This window comes from Microplitis mediator, chromosome 5, assembly GCF_029852145.1.
Source record: "Microplitis mediator isolate UGA2020A chromosome 5, iyMicMedi2.1, whole genome shotgun sequence".
Lineage (NCBI taxonomy): Eukaryota > Metazoa > Arthropoda > Insecta > Hymenoptera > Braconidae > Microplitis > Microplitis mediator.
Window position 1 is genome coordinate 26,580,442 of NC_079973.1, and position 24,585 is coordinate 26,605,026.

The window sequence follows — 24,585 nt, forward strand, 5'->3', positions numbered from 1 at the left end:
AGGGCGAGTGAGTTTGATTTTGATTTGATACTGCGCCAGTAGCAAAAAAAAAATGCAATTAGACATGTTTGGTTGAAACTAAACGTAAATTTAATAAGACAGTATATTTTAAGACAAACAATTTATGTAATTATTTATAAAATATAAGTATGACAGCCAGTTAAAAGTATTTTCATTGTTGTACAGTAGTCAGTAGTGCCTAACCTCTACTTAACCTCAATCATGGTGTACTTTACTGTCTGAGCAATTTATTTAATTAGTAAGTAATTAAAATGTTCATTTGTTTGTTTGTTAAAAACCCAGTGAATTTATAACTCAATTATTGTTGACAATTTAGACCAGCAAGATGACGTCAAGTTTGGTCCAGCAGTTTGTCCAGCGACTTAAGTCGCGTCACGAAGATGTTCGTAATAAAGCGGCTCGGGACTTGTGTCATTACGTCAAAACAGAGCTACGGGAATCATCGCAAGAAGAGATCACAGCATTTATGGATGAATTTAACCATCACATTATTGAGATGGTAAATGGGTCAGATATGAACGAAAAAAAGGGAGGGATTCTGGCAATTGTTTGTTTGATTGGAGCCGATGTAGGAAACATCAACACGCGGACTATTAGATTTGCTAATTACTTAAGAAGTCTGCTGCCTTCAACTGATGTCGGTGTCATGGAGCTGACAGCCAAGACTGTGGGAAAATTAGCCCTGGTATCCGGTACTTACACTGCTGAGTATGTTGAGTTCGAAGTAAAACGAGCGTTCGAGTGGCTGGGCGGTGACAGGAATGAGGGGAAAAGACACGCGGCTGTTTTGGTGCTTCGCGAGTTGGCTGTTTCGATGCCTACGTATTTTTTCCAGCAGGTAACCCAGTTTTTTGACTTAATATTCAATGCGGTGAGAGATCAAAAGGCTGTAATACGCGAGGGAGCGGTCGAGGCACTGCGTGCTGCTTTGGTAGTGACAGCGCAACGCGAAACAACAAAACAAATGCTAAAGTCCCAGTGGTACAAGCAGTGTTACGATGAAATAGTCGCTGGTTTCGAGGATGTTTACAGCAAAGAAAGAGGATACAATCGCGATGACCGCATTCATGGATCTCTGCTGGTTCTCAATGAGTTATTACGCTGCAGTAATATCCAGTGGGAGAGAGATTACGAGGCTTTGATGGAAAGATTGAATTGCTCGAGTCAGCCGAGTGACAATGACATTCTTGCACTGATGCCTAGACTAAAGACAATTATTGTGTCAAAGTGGTCAGGTTGTCCGTCTGGAGAAAATACTTCTAATCCACAGCATACACTTTACCCGCTGCATGAGTCAGCAGCTTGTCGGCAACTTATGCAAGAGCGGCTTGATGATTTTTACAATGACGTTATGAATCAGCGGCACTCGAAAAATCCTCATATTCAACATGCATTGATGACTCTTCTACCCAGACTTGTCGCTTTTAATACTGATAAATTCAACAAAGAATACCGAAGAGAAACTTTGAATTATTTATTGATGACATTGAGAGGAAGGGAGAAAGATCGTCACGCTGCTTTCATGACTATTGGATTGATAGCAGTCGCTATTGGAGATGCTATTAAAACTTATTTACCTAAAATAATGGAGGTAATTAAAATCAGCTTGCCAGCGAAGGAAACGCCCAGTAAGAAAAGAAGCGCGCCTTTGGAACCCGCAGTATTTATCTGCATCACGTTACTGGGCTACGCTGTCAAGTCGGCAATCAGCGCGGACATTAGAGACCTTTTGGACTCAATGCTGGCCACCGGACTGAGCCCCATACTCACTACGTCATTGCGTGAATTAGCACAAAACGTTCCATCTCTTAAGCCAGATATTTCTCAAGGTTTGTTGCGAATGCTGTCTCAAGTGTTGATGCACAAGCCACTCCGGCATCCAGGAGCGCCTTGGACAGCCACCAGTCCCATAGTCACGCCGCTCAATGAACCGACAGACGTTCCTTCGACTGTTTTAGCTCTGCGTACGCTTGGAACTTTCAACTTTGATGGTAATCCGCTGCTGCAATTTGTCCGCAGGTGTGCGGATCATTTTCTTACTTCAGAGCAGCCGGAAGTGAGACTAGAAGCTGTCAGAACTTGTTCAAGACTTCTGAGACTTGCTTTGAATCAACCTGGACCTACAGTAACTAATACAGTGTCGTCGGTACTTGGAAAACTTCTAGTCGTCGGTATCACTGATACGGACCCAGATGTCAGGATTTCTGTTCTCGCGTCGCTTGATAATTCATTTGATATTCATTTAGCTCAAGCTGAGAGTCTTTCGGCTTTATTTATCGCAATGAATGACGAGATGTTTGAAATTCGTGAGCTAGCGATCAGGACAATTGGTCGGCTGAGCACAATGAACCCGGCGTATGTCATGCCGTCGCTTAGAAAAACTCTTATTCAGTTTCTTACAGAGTTAGAGCACTCGGGAATGGGCCGTAATAAAGAGCAGGCTGCCAGAATGCTAGATCATCTGGTCGTCAGCGCACCAAGACTGATACGACCGTACATGGAACCGATTCTCAAAGTCCTGGTGCCGAAATTGAAAGAGCCAGAACCAAATCCTGGTGTAGTACTGGCTATTCTCCGAGCAGTTGGTGATTTAGCGGAAGTAAATGGCGCAGAGATGCAGCAATGGATGCCAGAGTTGCTATCAATTCTACTGGAAATGTTAGTCGACGCAAGTTCACCAGAAAAACGTGGAGTTGCTCTCTGGGTCCTTGGTCAGCTTGTCGGTAGCACTGGACACGTGGTGAAACCTTACATACAGTATCCATCGCTTCTGGAGGTGCTGATTAACTTTTTGAAGACAGAACAGCAGCCAATAATCCGCCGAGAAACAATTCGTGTCCTGGGGTTACTGGGAGCTTTGGATCCTTACAAACATAAAATGAATCTTGGACAAATTGACAGTCAGCTGGACACTTTGACATCTATGGTGGATTCTAAAAGTGAACTTGAGAATAATCAAGATCTGACTACCAGTGAGATGCTGGTAAATATGTCGTCATCAAGCTTAGAAGAATTTTATCCAGCAATAGCTATCGCAACTCTGATGAGAATAATTCGCGACCCAACGTTGGCTCAACATCACACGATGGTCGTACAGGCAGTGACATTCATCTTCAAGAGTCTTGGTATCAAGTGTGTTCCTTACATATCACAAGTAATGCCAAGTTTCTTAAACGTCGTCCGCACAGCTGACGTAAACTTCCGTGAATATTTATTCCAACAGCTGTCTGTCCTGATCGCGATTGTTAAACAGCACATCAGAAATTACCTCGACGACACCTTCAACTTGATAAAAGAATTCTGGACAATAAACAGCCCTCTGCAGAGCACGCTGATCAATTTGGTACAAAACATTGCCATAGCTCTTGGCGCTGAGTTCAAAGTCTATTTACCTCAGCTGATGCCGCAGATCTTGCGAGTGCTGACTCATGATACCAGCAAAGATCGCTCTGTTACTGTTAAATTACTCGAAGCGCTTCAGACATTCGGCAATAATTTGGATAATTATCTACATCTTGTACTGCCGCCAATTGTCAAACTGTTTCACGCATCGGACTGTACCATTACCGTCAACAAAGTTGCTCTCGAAACTGTCGATCAGTTGGCAGATACACTAGACTTTACAGATTTTGCTTCGAGAATCGTCCATCCATTGGTGAGGACACTGGACCAGTGTCCAGAGCTAAGAAATACTGCTATGGAGACTCTGTGCTCATTGGTAATGCAGCTGGGAAAAAAATATCAGATATTTATTCCACTTGTCCAGAGAGTTATGACCAAGCATAAGATCAGTAATTCGCAGTATGATGTCCTGGTGGATAAAATACTGACAGAAACGTCAGTACCTGACGGAGATGATTATTTACTTATGAGACATCGTCATCCGCGTAATAAAAATCGTGATCTTTCGCTTGCGTCTTCAGACATAACGACAATTAAATATTTGCATGTATCAGCTTCGAATTTACAGAAAGCATGGACTGCAACTCGTCGAGTGTCTAAGGACGACTGGTTAGAGTGGCTAAGAAGTTTATCAATAGGTCTTTTGAAAGAATCACCGTCTCCAGCGTTGAGATCATGTTGGGCACTGGCTCAAACGTACTCCCAATTACCCCGTGATCTTTTTAACGCGGCTTTTGTGTCTTGTTGGACTGAACTCGACGACTCTTATCGCTCGGAGTTGATCCAGACGCTTCAGCAAGCGCTGATGGTACCAGACATTCCGGAAATAACTCAGACGATTCTGAATCTCGCTGAATTTATGGATCATTGTGACAAAGGTCCTCTGCCTATTGATTATAAAATTTTGGGTGAACGTGCGATGAATTGTCGAGCGTACGCTAAAGCTTTACATTACAAAGAAGATGAATTTCATAAGAGCAGAAATGGTGCTGTCTTTGAGTCATTGATATCAATCAATAATAAATTGCAGCAAAAGGAAGCAGCAGAAGGTCTTTTGGAGTACGTGATGAATCAGAATAACCAACAGGACTTGAAAGTACAAGTTCGTTGGTACGAAAAACTTCACAACTGGGACAAGGCTTTGAATCTTTATCGGGAACGATTGGAGACTGATCCAACTGATGTGGAGTCAACGTTAGGAAAAATGCGTTGTCTGGAGGCTTTAGGGGAGTGGGGACAATTGCATGAAGAAGCGACACGTGAATGGTCAAGTCAGATTGACGAAACAAAACAACGAATGGCGCGAATGGCTGCTGCTGCTGCCTGGGGTCTAGGTCAGTGGGAGAGTATGGAAAAATATGTATCTCTAGTACCAAAGGACACTCAGGACGGTGCATTTTATCGCGCCGTCCTGGCGATTCACAACGAAGAGTACAACGTAGCTCATCAGCTGATTGATGCCGCTCGGGATCTCCTTGACACTGAACTGACGGCGATGGCTGGTGAGAGTTATCAACGAGCTTACAATGCCATGGTCGAGGTACAGAAATTAGCAGAGCTTGAAGAAGTTATTCAGTTTAAATTAGTGCCCGAAAGAAGGACAACTATCAAGACCATGTGGTGGGAAAGACTTCAAGGAGGCCAAAGAATTGTCGAAGATTGGCAGAAAATAATTCAAGTTCACACATTGGTGGTGTCACCTCAAGATGACATGTACACTTGGCTAAAATACGCGAGTCTTTGCCGTAAAAGCGGAAGTCTTATGCTCGATCACAAGACCCTGGTTATGCTACTGGGTCAAGATCCATCTCTGACTCCACATGACCCACTTCCTACTACTCATCCTCAAGTGACTTTCGCTTACTGCAAGCACATGTGGGTCGCCAATCAACGGGAGGAAGCTTACAACCAGCTGCGTCTTTTTGTCGTCAATTCTCTCAAATCCAATGGCGGGTCGTCAAGTCAGTCAGAGGAAGAGCACCAGCCACATCAACAAGAAGCGCACAGGCGGCTTCTTGCTCGTTGCTACTTAAAATTAGGCGAGTGGCTCGAGTCACTAGAAGGTATCAATGAGCATTCGATTCCCGCTGTATTGTCTTACTATGCCGCCGCCACTGAGCACGATTCCTCCTGGTACAAAGCATGGCACGCTTTTGCCTACACGAACTTTGAATCTGTATTATTTTACAAACATCAGCAAGGAGAATCTGTACCAGAGACAAATGGACTTGGACTACCACGTGCTCAATCAATACCAAATTCTCAGTACATCTCAAGCTTCACTGTGCCAGCTGTCGAAGGTTTCTTTAAGTCAATAAATCTATCCCATGGTAATTCTCTGCAAGACACTCTGAGATTATTGACTCTGTGGTTCGATTACGGCCAGTGGCCTGAAGTTTACGACGCCATTATCGAGGGAATTCGTATGATTGAAATAAACACTTGGCTGCAAGTTATTCCCCAGTTGATTGCGAGAATAGACACACCCCGAGCACTAGTGAGCCGATGTATACATCACCTACTTATTGACATCGGTAAATCTCATCCTCAAGCTCTGGTTTATCCTCTGACAGTGGCCTCCAAGAGTGCAAGTCTCGCTCGAAAAACAGCTGCCAATAAAATTTTAAAAAATATGTGCGAGCACAGTCCGACGTTGGTGTCCCAGGCGATAATGATCAGTGACGAGCTGATCAGGGTCGCTATTATATGGCACGAGTTGTGGCACGAAGGTCTTGAGGAAGCGAGCAGACTGTACTTTGGTGAGAAAAACGTCACGGGAATGTTCGAGACGCTGGAGCCGCTGCACACGATGCTAGAAAGAGGAGCGCAAACTCTCAAAGAGACCTCCTTTATTCAGGCATACGGACGCGATTTGATGGAAGCACAGGAATGGTGTCATCGGTACAAAGTATCCAACAATGTACGAGATTTAAACCAAGCTTGGGACCTGTACTATCATGTATTCAGAAGAATTTCTCGACAGCTACCGCAGCTGACTAGTCTAGAGCTGCAGTACGTCAGTCCCAAGTTACTTCTCTGTCGAGATCTCGAGTTAGCCGTCCCAGGAAGTTACATTCCAGGTCAACCAGTGGTAAGAATAGCCAGTATTCATAGTTCGATGCAAGTTATTACCAGCAAACAACGGCCGCGGAAGCTCTGCATCAAAGGAAGTAACGGCAAAGATTACATGTTCCTTTTAAAAGGCCACGAAGATCTGAGACAAGATGAACGGGTCATGCAGCTCTTTGGACTAGTCAACACTCTGCTGCTCCATGACCCCGATACATTTAGACGAAACCTAACGATCCAAAGATACGCAGTGATACCTCTGTCAACTAACAGCGGTCTTATTGGCTGGGTGCCTCACTGCGACACACTCCATACTCTTATCCGCGACTACCGGGACAAGAAAAAAATTCTTCTAAACATCGAGCATCGGATTATGCTACGAATGGCTCCTGATTATGACCATTTAATGCTGATGCAGAAAGTCGAAGTGTTTGAACACGCATTGGAGCACACACACGGTGATGATTTATCGCGGTTACTCTGGTTAAAATCACCCTCAAGTGAAGCCTGGTTTGATCGCCGTACCAATTACACACGTTCACTCGCAGTGATGTCAATGGTCGGTTATATTCTAGGTCTAGGAGATCGTCATCCGTCAAATCTGATGTTGGATCGTCTGAGTGGTAAAATTTTACACATTGATTTTGGCGATTGCTTCGAAGTTGCAATGACTCGCGAAAAGTTTCCTGAAAAAATTCCATTCAGACTCACGAGGATGCTGATAAACGCCATGGAAGTCACCGGCATTGAAGGCACATACAGAAGAACCTGCGAATCAGTAATGTCTGTCCTGCATCGGAACAAGGACAGTCTGATGGCCGTACTCGAAGCTTTTGTCTACGATCCTCTGCTCAACTGGAGACTGATTGACAACAATGCGACCAAGAGCAAACGGTCCGACACCCAGAGTATCAATACCAGCTGCAGTCAAGAGCACGGAGACATTCTGGACTCCATGAACTCAACTTTACCTAAAAAAGGCGGCCTTTTGAGTGGCGAGAGCAGCAACGCCGACGTCAACCAGCCCGAGGCTTTGAATAAAAAGGCTCTGGCCATCACCACCAGGGTACGGGACAAATTAACAGGACGTGATTTCTCACACGATGAAACTCTGAGTGTTCAACGGCAAGTTCAGCTGCTTATTCAACAGGCGACTAACAATGAAAATTTGTGTCAATGCTACATCGGATGGTAAGTTCTGTATTTTAATTACAATTGTATTTAATAATACATGCGGCAATAAGTCATTACTGTTATTTAATATCCATTAACGTTTCAGGTGTCCATTCTGGTAAATTGATAATGATGATGTTTTATTATCAATAATACACTTGATGCTTGGTAACAAAAAAAAAGTTATTACTATTATTAAAGCAACGTTAAATTTACTCATGCACTGCAGCGATAATTGCTTACAAAAAAAAATTACCTCAATGCTGTAAATATAAATTTTTTAAAAAATGGGTAAGCCTTCTGTATATAAATTTATTTGTAATTGCATTAAAACAATTAACATTGTAAATTAGTTTATCTGTAATATTAAAAAAAAATTAATAATTAAATAATTTTTATTTAATATCAAATAAAATTAAATGCTTAAATATTGGATTTTATTTTTTTTTTATAAAATATTTTATCATGAAATTATTATGGCATAAATATATTATGCGTGTCTATTAGAGTGGTCGGTAAAAATTAAATTTTTTCAGACGGCCCATAAAAAGCTTCTGTTTAGTGCAAAAATACCTGGGGAATTTGTTTTTTTTTTTTTTGAGTAAAGAACACGTGCCTCAGGAAGATCCAAGTTGATTTTTCGATACAATCGCGGTTTTTTTTTAATATCTCATTAAATATGCAGATTAAAAGAAAAAGTCATAGGGACAATTTTGTAGGAAATTAAATTCTCGACAAAAAAGGTCATATTCATTTTTTTTACAAAACGTATATTTACGAAGATATTTCAAAAAAACTTTTTTAGATCTTATCAGTTGAGCATTGAAAGGATTACGAATGTTTGAAATTACGTTTTTAACGACCACCCTAGTGTATATCATACACAAATATGTATGTCGATTATGTTAAATAATTAGTGAGGAAGATTTAATTTATAAGTGGGACAAAAATGAGTATCAAGGACCGGCTTTATTTAAATGGAACGCCAGTGGCAGTAAATCTTTCACTGACGTCTCCACGACTTTGGTCATCGTTGGGTCTGTTAAATAAACTGGCATGTCACCGAACTCAGCTAATGTTTGCCGACAAACGCCGCAAGGCGAAGTTATCAAATTGTTAATCATCTTCGCGGCGACAGCTATGGCTTTGAATTTAAGTCTTCCATCGGAGATGGCTTTTGAGATCGCTGTGCGTTCAGCACAAATGGATGCTGGGAATGATGAATTTTCTATGTTACATCCTCGTGTTATTGTCCCGTCGTCGCATTTTAATGCTGCGCCTACTTTGAAGTTGCTGTATGGCGAGTACGACATCTTCATGGCTTCGATACTCTCGCGTATTAATTCTTGGGCTTCGTTGTCTATAATATGATTAACATTTTACTATTATTATTATTATTGATAATTATGTCAGGTATCAAGTTCAATATCCCGGATAAGAATCTAAGGGAAAATAGACTTTCAAAAATTCCATACTCCAATAGGTCATTTATACAAAACCGTCCCAGAAATAGAATTTTTAAACGAGTGTGAATGTACTAGACATCAGACAAATTTAAAATTTTAAATAAATGGGGTAAATAATTTAAAAAAAAATGCATTTATTAATTTGAAAATTTTTTAAATGCGCATTTTTTTAAATTTAATTTTATTAATTATTTATGCGATTTATTTATAATTTAAAATTTGTCTGATGTCTGGTACATTCACACTCATATTTTTGAATTTAGTTAATGGCTACTAAAAATTGGTAATTTTTTTTGATGGGTCTAAATGCATTCAAAAATTCAATTCGTAGAAATGAAAACTAGAGTGAAAATTAAGTCCAATAATTAAACTGTGTGACAGCTCATGTTTATTTCATTTTTTTTTGTTTTGTAAAATTTTTTTACATTTTTTAAATTTTGTAAAATTTTTCAAATTGCGGAAGGTGTTAATTAAATAAATAAATTATCTAATTGTTGTGAAATAGATAAGAATAGATAACCTAGTAATAAATAGTTCAATTACTGATTGATAGAAAATTAAAAAAAAATGGCGCGGCAATTTAAACTAATGACATTTAAACGGTGTGTGTGTTGAAGAACTGACACGATGACTTTAAAATAATTATGTTATATAAATAAAAATTACCTAGACTATCGAACTCAATGAATTTTTCAGCCGTCATTTTTGTGAGCAGATAAATATTTTTTTAAAATTTGAATACTGAATTTCTTTTGGTTTATTTTGAATGTTGAACTTGCGGTGACACTTGTGATGACGTAGTTGCAGGAGATGAGTGGATTAGTTTTCGTTGGGAAATGAATTGTGAAGATGTCAAGATGTCGATCTGGATGCGGTGCAAGTGAATGCAATACTGATACAAGTTAGAAAGACTTATATACATGTTGTAAGTTATAAGAGTTTATAAATCGCAGTGGGAAAGCTGCGCAGGTGTAGAGAGGATAAATTTTAATTAAAACTTGGGTGCCACATCAGCTTAAGATTATGAGATTTATAAGATTTATCAGAGGTATACTTATATATATAAATGATAGATCTTGGATTATTATTTAATGATTTGGAGCTGATGACGTTAGAGAAGATTTTAAAAAACGAGACGTGGATTTTGGTGCAAGGAGATTGTAAATATTTTCAATAAAAATAATAAGCGGGAATTTTGAATTATTGATTAGAGATTTGAATTTAAATATTTTATAATTTTTTATTTGTTAAAAATTTATGATCTCTGTACTTTTACTGTAAGATTTTATTCATATTTATTGTAAAATTCAAATATTTATTTTTATAAAAGTTAATTATCGATAGTCGGTTCAAAATGGCGCTGATGTTAAATTTTATTTATTTTTATTACGGATAAAAAATTGTAATTTGATTGTTTGTAAATTTAATTATTTTATTTAAATAAATAAGAAAATAAAGTTAACTTCAGGTTGTAATGGATTATAATTTATGAAAATATTTTTGACATTATGGAAATTATTAATGATTCAATTCAAAATAAATCAAGTAATTTATTTAAATTTTATTATTTATTCTTTTAAATTTAATTTGTAAAAATATTTTACAGGTAAAGTTGCAGAATCTAAAAATATAAACGTAAAAAAATCTAAAGATATAAAATTACAAGGTTAGAAAATTTTATTTATTTATTTATTTATAAAACTAGCAGACAATTTTTAATAGACGGTAAATTTATTTAGAATTGGAGCAACGGCTCAAAGTAGCGGGAAAATCATGTTCTCAAATAAAACATCGCCTGGATTATATGACGATGTTGTTAAAAAATTCTGGTCCATCTGAAATAGAAAGATCACTCATAAAATCTTCAACTGATTCACTTTACAGTCAGAAACGTCAAGATTTTTGTCTACCGGCCAGTGAAGAAGACAATTATCATGACGTTCAAAGTATGGGAGACAGTTATGAGCAAATTGCCAGTGAAATTTGTTCAGTTATCAGTGAAGAAAGAATTTTATCCGCTAGATCATTTCGAGCCAGATCTGATGAGTATTTTTCAGCGAGCAAACAAGAATCCCAGCATATTTTGACAGGAAGAGAAATTAATATTAAAATGATGGAAATTTTGCCTAAGAATGATTTCAATCCCATTGATATCAATAACAGAGAATTCGATTCATTCAGTGAAGATTTTTCTGACAGCACAGAAGAATCAGAACAAGAAGAAGAAGTTGAAAAAATTTTGCCGCCCATTCCTATGATGACTGAACGTAAAAAAAAGTCAGAGTTAAATTATAAATTAAATGGAAGTCGTCCGGAATACTCTCGCCGCCGGAAAATAAAGAAGAAAAATAATTCATGGCGAATATCGAATCGATTAAACTTTCTAGCGAGACCTAAATATCAAATAAAACTTAATGAGAGTTCAAGTCGGATTAAAATGAAGAAACGAAGGACCAGGATGAAAAAAGTTAAATCAAAAAGCGTCGAGTCGAGACGAGCAGTGAGTGAGGTTCAAAAGGAAGCTTCTGAGGAAGAAAACGAATGTTCAATAAATCATTATGAATCAGGTAAACTTTTATTTATGTAAATATTATGATAAATAATAAATAATAACCGTGTGAATTATTTTTATTTTCATAATTAAGTAAATGAACTGAAGGAAGATCCATCAATGTCATTAAATATTGAGCCAGCTGTTGGAAATGTCGAGATAATTGAGAAGTTAAATGAAAAATGGCCAGATGTTGTTGAAATTTATCACAATATTGCTGCGCAAAATATAAGTCCGTCTGCGGTGTCTAGTAAACAACATTTTAAATTAGATATTCAACAGAATTTTAATTCAAAGGATGATAAATATTTTGATGAAGCCACTGAAGAGTTTAAATCACACGAAATTGTTGAACAAAACAGTATCAGGCAAGAAGAATATCTTCGCGTGGACATCAAACAAAATGTCTTCAATCACCAGCACACCCATACTAGGTTACTAAAAAAATTATCAATTGATTGTAAAATATTTTTATGGAAAATTAATAACAAATAGGAACCAAGAGGCATTTAAACATGATGACTGTCAATCAACTCCGATGGACTCCTGGTGCTGCGAATCCTTTTCAGTGAGACGGTATCAGCAACCGACAATCGCTTCCCAGCTGAAGAAAGTCAACAGATGCTACTTCACGACGCGATTCGACATAAAAAATATTCCATTCGTCGTCGGAACTTCGGTCACTCGTAGTCATAATCTGGGATTAAATATTCAGCAAGTAAATCTCCGAGTTTATTTAAATCTCCGTAGCTCAGGTTCTTAAAAAATATTAATGCAGGTTTGGAGTCTTATGAAAAATCGACAGCCGGAAATATTGAATGGAATTAGGCCGGTACTTATTCGCAAAGTCGGTCAGATATTCGGCTCGACAATGAATCCAGGGTCGATGCATGTGGAAAATTGTCATGGTAATGAAGGATCGATTATTTCTTCAAAGCAAACGTTCCGTCAGGAATCAATTGAACATCCAGGCGGTAAAGTTTCATTGAAAAACAAACAATGCGGAGATTCTATTGACGCTGCGCATTTTACCAAAAGCTCATTATTGAGACAACGAGAAGTAATTTTTAAAAAAATAATTTTACTAGTTATTTGTTTGATGATTTATTTGAAATTATTTAGGACCAATTGAAAAAAAGTGATACTCTCATTTCAAAATGTAAAAGTTTTACTAACGACTCGGGAAATGTTCAAAAAGTTTTACTGCGACTGCAGGATCAGTTTGAAGAAATGAACAAGTACGTTAGGGCCATTTACCGGAAGTTCACTAACAAAGTTATGTAATTTAAATTAATACTTATGTTTGCCGACAGGAAGTACGAAAAACTTGAAGGAAAAATAAAGAAACTGAACGACGAAAGTGTCAAGGAAGAATTGAGTAAACTAGAGTCAGAGTTGAATGACAAAGAAGAAGAAATTTACGCCGTAGCTGGTCTGTACACAGAAGTCAGGGCTCTGAAACAGCAGATTAAAATGATGCATCAAAAGAAAAGTCTTCTTTACATAACTACCGAAAGTGCTGGGAAGCCATTGAAAAATTCTTCAATGCTAAGCCGGTCGCGAACTTCATACCCGCTCGAATCTTTTCATCGTCAACAGAGACCCAGGACATCTTGCAGTACAAAACCTCCGACGTCTTCTCGACTTGTGGGCCTCTTGCGTCACATCCAATCTGTCCAGCAGCAGCTAACGACTTAAATTAATCAGAGTTATATTTTTTAAAATAAATTTTTTTTGAGCCAAAGAAATTTTAGATGTCAGCTTTTATTTTTTTGCTGTTTTGATATACAATATACATAAATGTTTATTTTTATGTGTTATTTATATACAAATATTTGAAACACATTTTGTTTTTTAAATAATTAATGATCAAAGTTTACGGGTTTGTTTTTTTTTATTTTATTCGTATTATTATTATTTATAATAATCGTAGTGCAAATTTTAGTTTGCGTTATTTTATGTTTCTCAATTATTCTCTACAGGCAACAATTATTGTATAGGATTTTTTTTTTTAGACAATACAAGTCATTCGCGTTTTTTTTTAAGACTGATTATTTTATTTTATTTACCTAGTGTAATTTTAACGTACGTTAATCTGTTTCTCTTTACTAATTTATATACTAAAATCTATATACTATAATTTTAATATAAATTTAATTAATAATTCATTTTAATTGTTTTTTTTTTTTCGATGAGGATCACTCAAGATATGTTGACAATTTACAACCAATTATTCATTCATAAAATTATATAATTATAAATATATATGATTATAATAATAAAACAATTAAAAAGTTTAAAGTAAATTGCAAATATATAATAGAGCAGCTAAAAAATATTTATATTTTTAATTTATTGTTTTTTTTAAATCAATAAATTAATTATTAATTTTTATTGTAAATAAAAATCACAGCGTTTCAGCTAGTTTGTAAGTACTAAATAGTTTACATATTAATAAGCAATATTTTTATAAAATTTTTTTTTTCTTCCCAAAACTACATCACTACGAATTATTTTCTTTTTTTTCTCAAATTACAAAAGTGTTAGTAGAAAAACCAACAAAAATTTAATAAACAAATTTATAAATTTATAATTAAATGGAAATAATTATTAATATTAAATAAATTTATATTTTCATCCGTTCATGACACAAAATATCTCTCATATCACAGACTAAAGATGCTTTGGTATTAAAAAAAAAAACATGTGAGAACACGTATAAGAAAAAAAAATATTTAATAATAATAATAACTTTAAAAAACAAACAAACAATAAATATATAATTTCATTGTCAAGTTTATATTTTTGAGCATTCATCAACGCACAAGCACTTTCATTCAATGAAATGTGCAGAAAATATCATCATCATAATTATTTATCGTTATATTTAATAATAATATTTATTACTATTAATATTATTTTGTTTTTAAAAAATTTTTTCTTTCAAAGCTCAATAGATTTCTTAAGTATTTTTTTTTCTTTTTATTTTTTTTGTACGTGTTATTCAAGACGATAACAGTTGATAGGATTTCCACGTAATTATTATACAACGTTTGATATATCTTTCATAGATATTTCTACGCAATACAAAATAATCCATCTTTATTATTATTATTATTATTATTTTATTTTTTTTCTCTATATTATTCTCGCTAACGCCGAGCATAATATATAACTATAAATATAGTAATATATATTTATGTTATTGTAATTGTTAATTATTTACATATTTAAACTCCAAAAATAAACGAGAAAAAAATAAGTTTGCGACAAGAGTATATTCCATTTATAAATATCAAAGTGTAACAAATAACGTATACAAACAAATAAATCAATCATTATATATAGATATTTTTTTTTATTTAAATATATATATATGACGTGGAAACGTTATTTTAAAATTTATGAAAATATTTGCCCGTTTTTTTTAAACTTTTTTAATTAATTTTCTTAACCGAAGAACTGATCTAAATTTAAGCCGTCTTTGAATGCAAGTTTCTTTATATAATATACCGTCCAACTTTAAATAAACATCAATAAATAAATAGAATGAAAGCTCAACTTGATCAATAATATCTATGTAAATTAACATGACCTTTGAGGAATATTTTATCAATAATAAAAAAGTTTTTTGTCTGTGAGATCAAATAATAGTAATAATAAACCGTCAACATGATGATTATTCTCATATATATATTATCGATATAAGAACGTTAGAAACTACGTCAAGCAGTTTTTGATAAAAGGGCATCAATAAGTCGCAATTTGGCTTTAGTTTGTTTGTAAGACTCGTAGATTGTAGTGACGTGAGGTCCGCGGTCTTCTCGTTGCATGCGTCGGCCGGCTCTGGCTTCAAATTGAGCTTCAAGTTCCTTCAAAGCTCGTCTGAGACACTTTTTTTCCTCTCTCATGACTCGCTGTTGGGCGATGAGATCTTCTTGGGGAAGAGCGTGGAGACTTTCACCGGGACCACCTCGACTGCCTTCACTGCTGCTGTGCTGGCTGTCGCTGTCAGTGGGCAGTGGATCGGGCGCGTCAATGCAGTCCAAGATTCCGCGATGAGACATGTCAGGTTCACTTGCTCGTCTGTCGCCGTCACCGGCACTTCCAGGAAGAGATGATGATGTAAAGTCCATGGCTTCGTGCTCCAGAATCGTTGCTAGCTCTGAAATGCTGTCTTTGTTTTTGCTGGACCCAGCTCTTATTAGCAGTCTTTTTAACGCGCGGTAACGGTCGTACAGAGTCCGGACGACCGAGCGGTCCTCCTTGGAAACGGGTCTACCGAACGCACCTTCAATCTGTAGCAGAGCTTTCTGAACTGCTGTTTTTTCATCAAGCAATTGCTCGTAGGTCATTTCTTCCAAACTGTCCGGTCGTCCGTACTTGGATCTCTTTTCAGAGAGCTTCCTTTCCACGTCCTTTAACATATCCTCCATCAATATAGCACGAGATTTCTCCGGGCTGTTGTTGTTGTTTATCTGAGTGGCATTATCAAGTGAATTGTTTCGATTAGCAGTCGCTCGTAGCAGCCCGATTGGATCCTCCTTGAGCATTTTGTGTTCTTTACGCAGTTTATTAAGCTCCGAACACAGTCTCTTGATATCACGATTGCTCATCTTGTCCGAATGGCTTGGACGATATCCAAAATTCTCTTCAAACTCGTCCTCGTATTTTTTTATTTTCTTCTTTAATCCGTTTATGTGCTTAGTCAGGGTCTTAAGACCAAGTTCTGTTGGTCCTGGAACACTTGGCGGGACGTCGTTTTCAGAGTAAAATCTACGCGGCAACAATAAAGAATTTCTTGGTGACAACATCGCTTCAACATTATTAGTGTCACCCTCCTCCTCTTCCTCCTGATAATCAAAGACACGATAAAAATAAAATAAAATGATGACTCAGTAACAGAGATAAGTGTAATTTGAAATTTTACACTCACACTCCCACTCACACTCGCACATATACAGCAACATTTTATCTAATACTTACGTCTGTCTGTCTACGCTGAAAGCCCCAATTCGTTGGCACAGGATTGTTCAAATCTTCGTTATCTAGTGAAAGCGGTCGAGCGGGCGATGGCGATCTGCTCGGTCCGCTGCTCAACATTTCAAGAAAACTTTGTCCAGTCCCTTCATTACGACGATTCGAATCCGATATATTTATATATAAATTTGACTCCGGCTCTTCGTTTTCATTTGCATTATTTTCCTGTTCACCAAAAAATTCATCAGTTTAAAGAATGAAATCACAACAAACTAAATTACATCTACAGAAATAAAAGTACAACTCACCTTGCTGGAGTTGAGATCAATCTCCAGACCCTTGTGTGTTTTTTTATGTCTCATTACACGTCTCCCACGAGGGGCAATGCTTCTACTGAACCTCTCAGTGCTTCGTACTCGCTCTACATCACACTCAAGTCGTTCAGCACTGAGCAGAATGTCACAAGGCGAGGGTAATGGTGATGGCTTTGTTGATACCGGGGAAACGTTAGTTCTCTCGTGCAGAGGCAACCCGGTACATCTCTGAAATAAAATTAATAACAGGACGTTAATTTCTTCAATCAACTTCTCACTGCCCCGACTACGCAACAGCATAATTAAATTAAAATAATTCTAATAAATTACCACTCCATGTCCCATGTCTGGATCAGGATAAATAATATGCAAATGCTTATCACTGTTGAAATCTTCGTGACTGCTGACCCTGCGGATTGACTCCACACCATTCGGCGGGCTTTCTAAAATTTGCTCTTCGCTGTTACTCCTAGAAAAAAATAATGGTAATTAATTTAGTTACTTATTTAATTGTTTATCAAATAAAGTCCCAGTACCTTATGAGTTTTCTTTCTTGGCAACAAGATTCGCGACGTTCTTTACGTTTACGCGGTTTCAGCGCGCAAAGCAAACCCGTACTGGTTGACGATGAGTTATTTTTCTCGTCCTTTGGTTTGTTACAGCAAACTTCGCAGTCGTTTGGTATCACTGGATAAGCTGACGAATCCCTAGTGCTGCAAATTTTACTCATTATTACACAACATCTATTTTTAAATTCCAATAATAATTATAATTACATATAATACACTATATATATGAATAATACGTATATTTAAATTACTGGAATTATTTTCCAATCGATAATAAAAAAAAAAATTGTAATTTCATAATAATGTTTGCGGAGAAAAAAAATGAATGTTGTTTAATCAAGTCGATTAGTCATGAGCTCGTGGTTTAAATTAAACTCATTGAGTTTAATTAAAAAAAAATTCAGCGGTACATTTTTGTTTTCACGATAACATTCCGGAAACGCTAGTTAATGTAATTACTCGAATAGAATTAATAACAATAACAAACCCGTGTCAAATAGTGTCGCTTATCAATTATCAAGGACAAATATCAACAACACAACCGGACAATTAATAAAAGGTCAAAATGTAAATTAAAAACGTAATGAATTCATTGACACTATTACAAATTATAAAACACTTAGAATAATCGAAAAACACCAGCAGTACGTCATTACAAGTGTAAAATATTCCACTGGTTGTAAAATTACATGACATTGTAATTTTAATTTTATATTTTTTTATTTATTTTTTATTTATTATTATTGTCATTATTTTATGGTAAAGAAACCGGCCGGCATTTCACGGAGTCATGCATGTTAGCGTAATTATATATTTCACCTCGACAATAAAGTAGCAAACGAGGCGTAAAAAACGTAAATTATTATTTTATTAAATATAAGTATATTATTTTTACAACTTACTTATTATTAACAATAAAAAATGTCATCAATTGATAAATAAATATATCAATATAGCTGAGTCAGACTCTTATGACTTATTATGTGATCATAAAAAGTAACTTTCTTTTCCAATGGAATTCTACTGAAATATTTAATCTCACGGCGGTTCGATGATACATTTATTAATATGACGTTTCTTTTTTTAAAACCTCCGTCGGGCACTTAACTATTTTTTTTCGGAGCGACTAAATTTTTAAAACTGACAGCGGCCGCTATCAGCGGTAATTTAATACCAACAATAAATATATTTGTTGATAGAAAAAAAAATAGTTTTAAAAATAAAGTTGTACAGTGAACGTCAATAAAACGTAACAGTAAGACACAAGTAATGTGTGCATGTGTCTACTGGATAGGATTGAAGTGAAATGCGGCAGGCAGAGTACAAACTGCTTACTGACTCTCCAGCGGTTAAACACGCGAGTCTATATCCGCGTTGGCTTAAAACAACCAAACCGCGGTCGCGATGCTACGGGTACAAGTAGTAGTAGTGTAATTTTGGTCCGGTGTTTCCTATCCTTCTCGCGCATTCTCGCGAGTTCGCGGTTCTCGCGATGTACGGGTATTTAACTGCCCGTACGATGTATCGTCTCTCCTCTCTCTGCCTCCACCTCTACTTGCTCCAATCCACACATAACATAACATAATATAATACTTATATGACAGACGGTGTAGATAAGTGTAGAGCATGTATGGAGTATGTGTTACATTATACCGCCTCGGCGAATAGTACGTTCACATGCTGATGCTAAAGCAAAAGCATCAACCGCAACATGCAAGAAATAGTGTTGAGTCTTTTCTACGTGCCAGGGACGACGCTCGATACCACGACATCATACCATGATACCAGTTACAATGATGATGATGATCATGATGATGATGATGGATATTTTGTTACCCGATTATTGTTTTTTTCCGCCCATTTATATTTACGACCGATCGATCGATCTGAAGTTTTATCCGGCCAGCCGTTAAACTCAACTCTCTCTTCCATGTCATTCCTTTTTAAACTCAACGACTGAACTGACAATGTGTTTACATTGCTGGACGAATGAAATTACATGGCTATAAACTGTCTGATATTGGATATGAGGCTCCAGTAATCCGGTAGCAATACCAGGGAATCAATAATTGTTGATTGATCATACAAACTAGCTGTTAAGTTAATTAAATATCTCGGCAGGTTTAAAACTTGGGCTTGATGCTATTGTTGGTGCTGGTGTCAACATGCTGAGCCTAGACAATCGGCAGTGTATCCACGTAAATTACATGCCAGGGCCGTAACGTTTACTCAAGGATTGACCCTGATCAAGGTCCCATTATACAATGGATCTTAAATCACCAGACGCATTGTATTTTATCGTGATATATCTTATATATGCACTTGATGGATTATTTATTAAACGATCGAGTGACACTGATAATTTATTTGCTGCTGTCTTTAACACTTGTTACTCTGATCATTTTATTATAAGGATGCATGCGCTAGACCGTAATATTATTTACTAAACCGGTTATATTTTATCTATTCTATTTTCCAGCAGAGTGGAAACCTTTTGTAAATACACTCTAAGTGTCTATGGAATTTTTAAATAAGAAAATGTTTTTTTTATAACCGGGATGTAGGAAAATTTTGCAAGGATCGTGATTTATATGGCCGACATACCCAAGGCGAGCGAGTATTATTGTTAATTTCAAGGGTAAATAATTATAAAATAATGTCCAGTTGCTTTAATAATTTTTGTTTATATTTGTAAATAAAAATTGAAGCCACGTGGTCATTTTATTGGTTTGACATTCAGATGAGAAAAATAGATTTTGGCACAAAAACGTATTTTCGACACGTAACGATAATTTTAAATTTTTTTGCGGTAAAAAAAAGATAAAAATACATTTTTTACCCTAGAGAATAATAAGTATTATTTAGGAGCTTGTCAATACTATTTAAATAAATCAGTAATGATAATATTTGTTTGGATTCTATAAATAAGTACAAGAGGAAAAAAAAATATACAAATATATATATATATAGAAAAGTGAATGAACAAGAAATCGAACTGGGCAGACAGCCAAAATAGGCTCGCTCTTTTGCACACTGAGCCTCATATCCAACGGCACAGAGAATACTTTTATTCGAGAAACTGCGCAATTTATAGGTGAAATTTAAATAATTCAACAACGGAAATATTTTATGTACTGACAGATGGAATAGTGGTAATAACTAATTATTCAATGGTGGTTACAGCTGTGCCAACACTTCTACGTCTACAGCAACAGATCATCATCTTCAGCGCAGACTTGGTACATAACTGTTACCGGCGTCAATCTTTGTTACATCTCAGGGTATATTTAGGCTGATAACTCAGTGTATTTGACACTAAAATATTATGAGAAAAGTCTATATTCGAACGTCATCAGCGAAATTGCGTCAGCTTTTAAACTTCAAGTTAGACGCAATAACAAAATTCCATGTAATTTTTTGGTTCGCGTCATTAGCAACGGACATGTATATTAAAATAATATAAATGTTATTGTAAATAAATTTAAAATCGATCACAATCGTACGCTCTGCAATTGGAATGTCGCGATAAGAGAGATCGATGACGTTTTAAATGACATATCGCATTACTTGCAATTGCAATGGAGAAATTCAAATGAAAACAAATAAAGTAAATGGAGTGGAGACACAGACACAAGACAGTAAATATAATTAGTTGAATAATTGATAACCAACCAGTCGGGAAATAGTTTTGAAGCCTCGGTAATTATGTCCCGCAGAAGAGTCGTGGCCGGTGGGACGTGGGGAAGTACGACAGGTGCAAATACGCCGCACACTCCAGAACTTCTGCCATGTCGGGCCTCATAGCTGCTGAGATGGTGGACGAGGTAACCCAGAAGACGATAGTGCGAGGGTGGTAGGCACCGCAGAAGCTGTTGCGTTCTTTCGATCCATACTTCGCGGTGATGTTCATACTCTTCTGCAGTAACAGAAAAAAAAAAAAGTAAAAACGTTTCATTATAAATGGATTGGGTCAATAGAAGAAGAAAAAGTATAAGAAGAGGAAGATTGATGTAGGAATTATACAGTCAGCTTACGTGAGTGAACGTGTAAAAGTCTCGATACGAGTGAAGACGGAACAAGTGGTTGTGGTAACTCTTTCAGGTACTGTCTCAACAGTGTAGCCGCGGTTGAAGGACACGCAGCAGCTTCGAGATCCGCGTCCCCTTTCCTTTCGAATGTTGCTCTGAGCCGTTCAGTAAGTCGTGGACTCCCACCAGACAATCGAAACAACGTCGCACTATCAAACCCATGCTTCTCTATATAGTTACAGAGTCGATGAACAACATAGGGCACTCCTGTGTCTAGATACGACTCCACCAGCTCCAACCGTGCTCCGAAAACTCGGTTACAATTACCATTTCCAACACGTCCCAACAGTGATCCAGTCAGCGCACGTTTAACTCGTGCCAGTCTTGATTCCTCCTTAAATATTTATTTTTATAAGTTAATTATTAATTCAATGATAATTTTAATTCAGCCATCGCTGTTTTAATTAACGAATTTGTTACTTAATATCACGGGTTTATTCACGCGATTTTATTTAAATTATTCTAATTGAACAGTTTATAATTAATACCTCTGCTTTAGTTATTTATTCAGAAGGTTCTCACTAATTATACCAAGCTGACAAAAAATTTATTACATGATTTTTTTAATTCGAACATTAATTTTATTTATTCAATTGGGTCGTCAATAAATTTTTTATTATTTTTTTTTTTTTATTGAGTATCAGATCAATAAATCGCAATGTAAATAAAAATTGGGCAAATGAAAAGTTGATTGGAGACTAATAGAGAGGTACGTTAACCTGAATCGAATCTCAATGACCGGATATTAGGTCACTGAAGTGATTTGCCAATTAATTATTATGTTTTTTATTCACCTTATCGTTACGTCGCGGCTCTATTGAACATGACGGCAAAGTGCCTTGACAAAGAGGATGATGATGGTGTCGATGCTGGTGATTATCCTCTTGGAGAGCTTCTTGCTGCGGACGTCTCATCCCAGTCCGTCTTCCTCGCGACCCGCTGCCGCACTAGTAAATAATAATTTAAAAATTTTAACTTAAACATATAAATATATCACAGACGTCAATTCTATTTTTTTAAACTTTCCAAGGTTAATTGTCTGCAGAAATAGAACAAATACTTACAATGCACTCTCTCGCAGCTCTCCACAGATTGAAGTATAGAAAATTCAGTCTCAGCGCCGTGTTGTCCCGGCAAACGGCTTTAGGGACGAGCAACAAACTCGCCCGTCGTTTGAACAACAAACGGAAGCCCAGCTCCCAAGTATAATTACTATTATTATTAATATTAATCTTATTATTATTACTATTATTTTATAAATAAAAATGTTAATAGTAACTAACGGCAATTAATTATCAATAGTTGATAATTAATGGTAACAACGATGTATAGATGAGTTGTTTCTTCAACAAGCGTGAGGATTTCTTGCTATCAATGGGTATAAAAAAATTACGTATATAATAAGCTTGATGAATTATTATTATCCCGATGAATAAATCGTGGGATGATGTCTGCTATTTATTTTTAAATAAAATTTTTTTATTTCGCTCTTATCGACCAGAAGTACAATTCATGGAGGATTGAAAGGAGCACTGGGTTCATGTCCCTATCACGGCACATCATACAAAAGCTTTGGTTTTACGCTTCCGAGGCGGCGGATATCTCCCTATGGTTGCTTCAAGAAGTGCGTCGACACGAGGCGTAACGTAAGCATCGAGGGTACCACCACCAGTCCCAATTAATGCTCTTGCACCTTCTAGTCTGGCCGAATGCCTCACCACCAGGTAAACCACCACTCCCACCTCCACTATAACCACCACCAGTCACCAGCTACCGGTCACTTTTGTTTCTCGCATCCTCTTCCTCTCACCCACCAGCAACCTCCTTACACCTTCGTCTTCCTCTTGTCCAGCGACTTCCCTCGTATCCTTCAGCTTTTTCCCGAAGCGAGGATGCCAAAAGCCTTTGACTTTTTTAATCCGCCCGCCCCGATGACAACACCTTTATTATTCTGTCAATCATATATCAAAGTCAAATGTCATTAAACTGTATATGTATACGCATATATATGTTGTTTGCCTAGTCATTTAATAATTGACCACCGCTAAGTTATGGTAATAAATCGATACTAGACTCTATACACTACAACTCTATCATCATAAATTATTTAGCGCTCTTAGGGATCTTCATGCCGGTCAGACATTTAAATACGTTTTAATTTCCGGTAATTTTATTAAAACCTGTATTTAATAATAATATTATATTGTTTCTAAACAATTAATAAAAATTAACTGTCACTCAAATTCACTTGACGCCGACATCTTCGGAAGAAAGTTCGAGAATAATTTCCTATAGGAGCTCAGGGTATTTGCATATATATACATACATGTATATATACATATTCATTTAACGAGACAATTAAATTTAACGTTATTTTTATCTTTATAGTTTTAAAGACCGCGAGTTAACACTAGAGTTAACAATCAACTGTAAGATTTAATTTAAAAAAAAAAACTACTGATGGCTGATGACGATTGATAACTCCAAACGTTTTCTGCACGAAATTATTTTATAGTTTGAAATGTAGGTGAATGAAAACTGCAGCAAAAGGTTTGTCATGCGTGAAACGAGCGCCTGAGTAAATAATTACAGTAATTAAGGGATGAAAAATATAAAAATATATATACCTGTGTCCGCTGATGAAATTCATACCAGAGATCTCATGAGTTGGTACACAAATACTGAACTGGACACGTTACGGTATAAATATGTTACGTGATGTAGAATAAACGATCCAAGCTGATGATACGTTTTTTTTATTACACGGGGATGGATGTAAGTACCGATACAATGTATGGGAAAAAAGTTTACCAGCAGCACATTTACCGAGGACGACCGAACGGCCTCGAAACGTCCAAGTGTCGCGACGCAGCTTGCAAACGCGTAGCAATAACTTCCTTTGCGCATGCATCCCCGCAAGAACTAGAAGTAGATCAATAGGCGCGCTCTTAC

At 36.5% G+C, this 24,585-nt stretch overlaps 4 protein-coding genes across 7 annotated transcripts; 2 read left to right on the forward strand and 2 right to left on the reverse strand.

The window, feature by feature from the left end:
* Window positions 1-118: 118 nt before the first annotated feature.
* LOC130667659 (serine/threonine-protein kinase mTOR) lies at window positions 119-7,912 on the forward strand. Its single transcript, XM_057469413.1, has 3 exons — window positions 119-259; window positions 338-7,683; window positions 7,772-7,912. Exons 2-3 carry the CDS (start codon window positions 347-349, stop codon window positions 7,785-7,787), a joined length of 7,353 nt encoding a protein of 2,450 aa, XP_057325396.1. The 5' UTR covers window positions 119-259; window positions 338-346; the 3' UTR covers window positions 7,788-7,912.
* A 51-nt stretch (window positions 7,913-7,963) lies between these two features.
* On the reverse strand, window positions 7,964-9,939 carry LOC130667671 (cytidine deaminase-like). The gene is made up of 2 exons (XM_057469432.1): window positions 9,798-9,939; window positions 7,964-9,025 (listed from the first exon to the last, which is right to left on the reverse strand). The coding sequence occupies exons 1-2, from the start codon at window positions 9,832-9,834 to the stop codon at window positions 8,622-8,624; spliced, it is 441 nt and encodes a 146-aa protein (XP_057325415.1). The 5' UTR covers window positions 9,835-9,939; the 3' UTR covers window positions 7,964-8,621.
* LOC130667664 (uncharacterized) lies at window positions 9,940-13,696 on the forward strand. 4 transcript variants are annotated; one of them, XM_057469420.1, is made up of 8 exons: window positions 9,940-10,056; window positions 10,738-10,797; window positions 10,871-11,698; window positions 11,777-12,116; window positions 12,178-12,400; window positions 12,461-12,742; window positions 12,805-12,920; window positions 12,996-13,696. In XM_057469420.1, exons 3-8 carry the CDS (start codon window positions 10,936-10,938, stop codon window positions 13,378-13,380), a joined length of 2,109 nt encoding a protein of 702 aa, XP_057325403.1. In that variant the 5' UTR covers window positions 9,940-10,056; window positions 10,738-10,797; window positions 10,871-10,935; the 3' UTR covers window positions 13,381-13,696. The 4 variants fall into 4 exon arrangements, with proteins under 4 accessions (XP_057325403.1, XP_057325402.1, XP_057325400.1 ...); XM_057469419.1 differs by lacking the exon at window positions 9,940-10,056 and adding an exon at window positions 10,086-10,179; XM_057469417.1 differs by lacking the exon at window positions 9,940-10,056 and adding an exon at window positions 10,117-10,291.
* On the reverse strand, window positions 13,592-24,502 carry LOC130667662 (protein FAM13B). The gene is made up of 10 exons (XM_057469416.1): window positions 24,261-24,502; window positions 22,698-23,584; window positions 22,428-22,580; window positions 21,580-21,967; window positions 21,218-21,461; window positions 17,513-17,689; window positions 17,307-17,445; window positions 16,971-17,204; window positions 16,669-16,887; window positions 13,592-16,535 (listed from the first exon to the last, which is right to left on the reverse strand). The coding sequence occupies exons 3-10, from the start codon at window positions 22,545-22,547 to the stop codon at window positions 15,408-15,410; spliced, it is 2,649 nt and encodes an 882-aa protein (XP_057325399.1). The 5' UTR covers window positions 22,548-22,580; window positions 22,698-23,584; window positions 24,261-24,502; the 3' UTR covers window positions 13,592-15,407.
* Between the last annotated feature and the right edge of the window lie 83 nt (window positions 24,503-24,585).

Bases quoted from the DNA above. Each gene is read 5' to 3' on its own strand.
- LOC130667664 (XM_057469417.1), top strand. From the start codon at position 10,198: ATGATAGATCTTGGATTATTATTTAATGATTTGGAGCTGATGACGTTA. The intron at 10,798-10,870 runs GTTAGAAAATTT...AAATTTATTTAG, and splicing joins TAAAGATATAAAATTACAAG to AATTGGAGCAACGGCTCAAA. The intron at 12,743-12,804 runs GTAATTTTTAAA...GAAATTATTTAG, and splicing joins CATTATTGAGACAACGAGAA to GACCAATTGAAAAAAAGTGA.
- LOC130667671 (XM_057469432.1), bottom strand. From the start codon at position 9,834: ATGACGGCTGAAAAATTCATTGAGTTCGATAGTCTAG. The intron at 9,026-9,797 runs GTAATTTTTATT...ATCATATTATAG, and splicing joins CATTGAGTTCGATAGTCTAG to ACAACGAAGCCCAAGAATTA.
- LOC130667662 (XM_057469416.1), bottom strand. From the start codon at position 22,547: ATGAGACGTCCGCAGCAAGAAGCTCTCCAAGAGGATAATCACCAGCAT. The intron at 21,968-22,427 runs GTGAATAAAAAA...TAAATATTTAAG, and splicing joins AGCCGCGACGTAACGATAAG to GAGGAATCAAGACTGGCACG. The intron at 21,462-21,579 runs GTAAGCTGACTG...CTGTTACTGCAG, and splicing joins ACTTTTACACGTTCACTCAC to AAGAGTATGAACATCACCGC.
- LOC130667659 (XM_057469413.1), top strand. From the start codon at position 347: ATGACGTCAAGTTTGGTCCAGCAGTTTGTCCAGCGACTTAAGTCGCGT.